The 6,984-nt window shown below is 43.0% G+C and overlaps 1 protein-coding gene across 1 annotated transcript in view; it reads right to left on the minus strand.

Annotated features, from left to right (window-relative positions):
• LOC106568830 (ATP-dependent 6-phosphofructokinase, platelet type) overlaps positions 1–2,878 on the minus strand; it is a 49,213-nt gene extending 46,335 nt beyond the window's left edge. Inside the window, exon 1 of the mRNA XM_014139531.3 lies at positions 2,596–2,878. Coding sequence (XP_013995006.1) covers positions 2,596–2,689 — 94 coding nt within the window. The 5' untranslated portion in view covers positions 2,690–2,878. The remainder of the gene's footprint in view (positions 1–2,595) is intronic.
• Between the last annotated feature and the right edge of the window lie 4,106 nt (positions 2,879–6,984).

Genomic DNA, 6,984 nt, shown 5'->3' on the forward strand with positions numbered 1-6,984 from the left:
ACAGAGCTGGTTTAACTGAGTCAGGTTTGTAGGCCTCCTTGCTCACACCCGCTTTTTCAGTTCTGCCCACAAATTGTCTATGGGATTGAGGTCAGGGCTTCATGATGGCCAATCCAATACCGTGGCCATTTTGCCACAACTTTGGAAGTATACTTGGGGTTATTGTCCATTTGGAAGACCCAGTCTTGAGATGTTGCTTCAATATATCCACCAAATTTTCCATCTTCATGATGCCATCTATTTTGTGAAGTGCACCAGTCCTTCCTGCAGCAAAGCACCCCCACAACATGATGCTGCCACCCCCTGCTTCACGGTTGGGATGGTGTTCTTCGGCTTGCAAGCCGCCCCCTTTTTCCTCCAAACATAACGATGGTCATTATGGCCAAACAGTTCTATTTTTGTTTCATCAGACCAGAGGACATTTCTCCAAAAAGTACGATCTTTGTCCCCATGTGCAGTTGCAAACCGTAGTCTGGCTTTTTTGTGGCGCTTTTGGAGCAGTGGCTTCTTCCTTGCTGAGTGGCCTTTCAGGTTATGTTCAGGTTAGGACTCCTTTTACTGTGGATATAGATACTTTTGTACCTGTTTCCTCCAGCATCTTCATGTAACAGTATAGCTTCCATCCCTCTCCTTGCCCCAGGGACCCTCTGCACACATCGACAACAGTCACCCTCGAAGCATCGTTACCCATCGCTCCACAAAAGCCGCGGCCCTTGCAGAGCAAGGGGAACAACTACTTCAAGGTCTCAGAGCGAGTGACGTCACCGACTGAAACTCTATTAGCGCGCACCCCGCTAACTAGCTAGCCATTTCATATTGGTTACATTCACAAGGTCCTTTGCTGTTGTTCTGGGATTGATTTGCACTTTTCGCACCAAAGTACGTTCAGAACCCGTCTCTTTCCTGAGCGGTATGATGGCTGCATGGTCTCATGGTGTTTATACTTGTGTACTATTGTTTGTACAGATGAACGTGTTACCCTCGGACGTTTGGAAATTGCTCCCAAGGATGAACCAGACTTGTGGAGGTCTACAATTTTTTTCTGAGGTCTTGGCTGATTTCTATAGATTTTCCCATGATGTCAATTAGCCTACCAGAAGCTTCTAAAGCCATCACATAATTTTCTGGAATTTTCCAAGCTGTTTAAAGGCACAATCAACTTAGTGTATGTAAACTTCTGACCCACTGGAATTGTTGGAAAAATTACTTGTGTCATGCCTAACCGACTTGCCAAAACTATAGTTTGTTAACAAGAAATTTGTGGCGTGGTTGAAAAACGAGTTTTAATGACTCCAACCTAAGTGTATGTAAACTTCCAACTTCAACTGTATATAAACCCTTGACTAGACATTAAGAAGCTTTGAACCCTTGACTGGAAATTGAGAGGCTTTGAACCAACAGATCAGCCATATTGGCATTCCCCAGTAGGAGCAGTCCTCCATAGGAATGAATGGAATTCTACAGTATTTCAATTAAATGTTTCAAGAACAAAATTACATGTATTTAAATATGTTTTGGTTGTAGTGGGGACAGTAACATTAGTCATCTCCAAAAATGTATACTCTAAGGAAAATGTTTTCATATATTTTCCTTTTTTATGCTTAGCTCACATAACATAATTTAAAAGTATGCATTAAGATATATGTAATAGAATAAGCGTGGCAAAAACGAATGTAGACATTAATAAATGCATTTCTATCACTTCCAAAATATTTTTACATGGTAGGGGCGTGCCAAGATGGAGGTCCGATGGCTTCAACATAGCTCCCCCAATCCGACATCTAGTTTATATATAAATCATTGGGAAAACCCCGCTACTTCCCGCTCCTCACGTAGGCCTGGCCTACAGTACATGGCACCCACCCTTCCTCACGACTCAAGTGGATGTCTGCCCATCTGTCATGCACGCTACAAGACCTGTGTTTTAACGGACAGAGGAAGTCGATGATGAAAGGCATTGCAACAGTCTATAAAGTTACATTCATTACAATATTGGGTACACGCCAATGATGGAATTTGAGGTGTAGGTCTATATCTTTGCTCTCTAAAATCTTGGCATGTAAACTTTAACATGCAGAGCGCGATAGCTGCAGACTGACATTTCTGCGCCACGTTATCTACCCAACGATTGTAAGTCTGCAATGCAGGCTTCAGTAACCTCAAATATGGTATCCTAACTTATTTGCTCCTATAGGCTACATGTGTTTTGCTCCTATAGGCTACATGTGTTTTTATCGGTTATAAGAGTGCATAATCACATTTCTTTAAATTACGAGAAATTGTAATATAACTTCCAAATAATTCCACAAATAATGGTTAGGCCCCTATATTTAAAATGTTTCTGTCGAATAGCTTATACGACTGTCAGTGTCAATACTCAACCATATCATCTGTTGCATAATTTTGATGACCATAAGATAACAAATAGGCCTACTGTAAGATAAATTGATCCTTTAGGCTAAACAATGCCAATGACAGTACTTGGAAAAATGATAACTCAACAGTTTGTTTACATTTTAGTATCATGTAGTTATTACACTGTAATCCATTTGATACAATATATCACTCTTATCCACTTGTTTCAATAATCGATACCTTGAGCATCTCCTCCGCTTGTCAGAACGCCGATGGATTTCCCGGCGCCAGAGAGATTCTCAAATAATTTCTTTGTGTCCTGCTGCTTCGCCATGGCTCCTCTTCTATCCTTCACAAATATAATATCTGAACACCGGTAGTACTATTTTGTTTTGAAATAAAATAAGTGATGCAGTGGTTACGCCCTCTTTTCCTGCTCTCGACACGCTCATCTCCCCACTGTTCCCGATGGCAGCAGTAAGCCTATGAGGGAGCTTTCCTCCTGTAATTAATTCATTGACAGTGCTGTTATCCAATAGATTACTGAATAACGTATATTCCTCAAACTTTTCTGACCAATTGGGTCCGTAGAAACTACTACAGCGACAAGATGGTAGGGACTAGGAAGATTTCCACTACTTACCACAGCCACAAAGTCAAATTGGATATAGATTTTTTTCTTGGATATTTTTGGTCTTAATTTAAGGTTAAGGTTAGGCATAAGGTTCGCAGTATGGTTAAGGTTAGGTTAAAGGTTATGGTTAGGTTTAAAATCACATTTTAATAAGTTAAACTGTATAAATAGGCGGGGTTTATGCCTTTGAGGCTGTGGTAACTAGTGACGACCGAGGAAAAGTTAAACAGGAAGCAATTGAGTAAAGTGCTGTAGAGACGGTTGTCCTTCTGGCAGGTTCTCCCATCTCAGCCAAGGAACACTGTAGTTATATCAGAGTGGTCTTGGTCACCACCCTGACTAAGGTCATTCTTGCCGGGTTGCTCAGTTTGGTCGGACGGACAGCTCTAGACAAAGTCTGGGTAGTTCCATATTTTTTTTCAATTTCCCAATGATGGAGACCACTGTGCTCTTGGAAACTTTCAACACTATAAAAATAGTTGTATACCCTTCCCCAGATATATGCCTCATCACAATTCTATCTTGGAGTTCGTTGGACTTCATGGTATATTTTCTGCTCTGACCATGCACTGTCAGCTGTGGGACCTTATATAGACAGGTGTGTTTCTTTATAAATCATGTCCAAACTACTGAATTGGCCACATGTGGACTCCAATCAAGTTGTAGTGACAGCTCAAGGAGGATCAAAGGCCATTATAAAATTCAGGCTATAGCACAGTAAAATTTGGAATAAATCAAGGGGTATGAATACTTTCTGAAGGCACTGTAGGTATCCAGTCGCAGCAGTCATGGAGTGTGTGTGTAGCGTGGGTGTGTGTGTTCTGTGTGTGTGTGAGAGAGTGGGAGTGTGTTTGTGTGTGTTCGAGTCTAGGTGTGAGAGTGTGTGAGTGTGTATATGTGTGTTAGGGTGCAGGGAGTCAGTGCAAGAGACGGGTTGAAGATTTCAGTGCTCTGATGGCTTGTGAGTAAAAGTTGTGTCTGAGCCTGGAGGTCTGGGACCCGATGATGGTATTATTATTTAATAATAATGATGGTATTAAAGGTCACATAACCCCCACTAAGCTTGTTACAATCCTTAGGTACAGTAGACTTCATTTTTGCTTTAGTCTAGACCGAAATGATACCTCTGGAGGGGTGGTATTAGAATATATATGTGAAGCATAATTTGCATGGCCAGAAAAGAGAGAGTGGTACACACTGGTAGAAAGGATAAGGAAGATGAAGAATTAACACCAGGATAATATGTCAGTAGCATGCAGCATTCTTCCTTGAAAGCCTCCCCTTGAACCTGAATGAAAGGCCAGGTGGAGAACAGTAGATCATTTTATGTGTATGTTATTCTCCGAGTCAATATGACAAGCGGTGATGCAGAAGTTCTAAATATAGTCAGGCTTGTGCTCGAGGTGATGGAGAGGGCGAGGAGGAGGGTGGAGCACACAGCACTGGAGGTGAGGGGGGGGGGGGGCACACAGCTCTGGCCATAGTCATCATTATTATTAAATAATAATACCATCATCGGGTCCCAGACCTCCAGGCTACGACACAGCTCTTAAATGCAAGTAAAACTAAATGCATGCTCTTCAACCGATCTCTGCCCGCACCTGCCCGCCCGTCCAGCATCACTTCTCTGGACAGCTCTGACTTAGAATATGTGGAGAACTACAAATACCTACGTGTCTGGTTAGATTGTAAACTCTCCTTCCAGACTCACATTAAGCATCTCCAATCCAAAATTAAATCTAGAATTGGCTTCCTATTTCTCAACAAAGCATCCTTCACTCATGCTGCCAAACATACCCTTGTAAAACTGACCTTCCTACCGATCCTTGACTTCGGCGATGTCATTTACAAAATAGCCTCCAACACTCTACTCAGCAAATTGGATGCAGTCTATCACAGTGCTATCCGTTTTGTCACCAAAGTCCCATATACTACCCACCACTGCGACCTGTATGACCTCGTTGGCTGGCCCTCGCTTCATATTCGGTGCCAAACCCACTGGCTCCAGGTTATCTATAAGTCTTTGCTAGGTAAAGCCCAGCCTTATCTCAGCTCACTGGTCACCATAGCAGCACTCACCCGAAGCACGCGCTCCAGCAGGTATATTTCACTGGTCACCCCCAAAGTCAATTCCTCCTTTGGCCGCCTTTCCTTTCAGTTCTCTGCTGCCAATGACTTGAACGAATTGCAAAAATCACTGAAGCTGGAGACTCATATCTCCCTAACTTTAAGCACCAGCTGTCAGAGCAGCTCACAGATCACTGCACCTGTACATAGCCCATCTGTAAATAGCCCATCCAACTACCTCATCCCCATACTGTTATTTTCTTTCTCCTTTGCACCCCAGTATCTCTACTTGCACATTCATCTTCTGCACATCTATCACTCCAGTGTTGATTGCTAAATTGTAATTATTTCGCCACTATGGCCTATTTATTGCCTTACCTCCCTTATCCTACCTCATTTTCACACACTGTATATAGACTTTTATCTTGTGTTATTGACTGTATGTTTGTTTACTCCATGTGTAACTCTGTGTTGTTGTATGTGTCAAACTGCTTTGCTTTATCTTGGCCAGGTCGCAGTTGTAAATGAGAACTTGTTCTCAACTAGCCTACCTGGTTAAATAAAGGTGAAATAAAAATAAAAAGTCTGATATTGCACATACAGCACAGAGCAGGTTTGGTCCTGCATGTGACCACAAGTAGTCTCTCATTGGCAGCCTTACCTGGCCGGGAGTTGCTCAAGGAGATTAGGTTCTGGGTGCTACACACAACTCATGTTGACTAAACATCTCCTTTGTTTCTAAGGTTTCTAACTGGTTGGTTGTTCAGTGTTGGTTGTTTAACCCTATCCAAAAGGGCAAACACATGCAGGCATGCAAGTTGTCTGAACACTGTGTCTGAAATGATTTTTCAAACAATAAAATAAAAAAAGGCATCACTGTTTTCCTAAACTTTACTGTTTTACTACTTAAACATGTGCCCATGAATTCCAAATTAATAGTTTTTGTCATAGAATTCCAGTTCATTTGGGTGTTCGTTTGATGATGAGAAAAGTCTACCCTAACCAGAAACCGTGGATCGATGGTTGCATTCACGCAAAACTGAAAGTGTGAACCACCGCATTTAACCATGGTAAGGTGACTGGTAATATGGCAGAAAATAAACAGTATAGTTATTCACTCTGCAAGGCAATCAAACAAGCTAAACGTCAGTATAGAGATAAAGTGGAGTCGCAATTCCACGGCTCAGACACGAGACGTATGTGGCAGGGACTACAGACAATCACAGACTACAAAAGGAAAACCAGCCATGTCGCCGAGACCGACGTCTTGCTTCCCGAACAGGCTAAACAAATTCTTCGCACGCTTTGAGGATAACACAGTGCCACCGACGCGGCCCACTACCAAGGACTGTGGGCTCTCGCTCTCCTTCTCCGGGGATAACGTGAGTAAAACATTTAAACGTGTTAACCCTCGCAAGACTGCCAGGCCCAGACGGCATCCCTAGTAATGTCCTCAGAGCATGTTTACGGGCATATTCAATCTCTCCCTATCCCAGTCTGCTGTCCCCACATGCTTCAAGATGGCCACCATTGTTCCTGTACCCAAGAAGGCAAAGGTAACTGAACTTAATGACTATGGCCCCATAGCACTCACCTCTGTCATCATGAAGTGCTTTGAGAGACTAGTCAAGGATCATATCACCTCTACCTTACCTGCCACCCTAGACCCACTTCAATTTGCTTACCGCCCCAATAGATCCACAGACGATGCAATCTCCATCACTCTCCACAATGGCCTATCCCATCTGGACAAGAGGAATACCTGCGTAAGAATGCTGTTCATTGACTACAGCTCAGCATTCAACACCATAGTACCCTCCAAGTTCATCATTAAGCTCGAGGCCCTGGGCTCCTCTGCAACTGGGTCCTGGACTTCCTGATGGGCCGTCCCCAGGTGGTGAAGGTAGGAAACATCACCTCCACTCCAC

The sequence above is a fragment of the Salmo salar genome, chromosome 14 (genome assembly GCF_965601325.2).
Source record: "Salmo salar chromosome 14, fSalSal1, whole genome shotgun sequence".
NCBI lineage: Eukaryota > Metazoa > Chordata > Actinopteri > Salmoniformes > Salmonidae > Salmo > Salmo salar.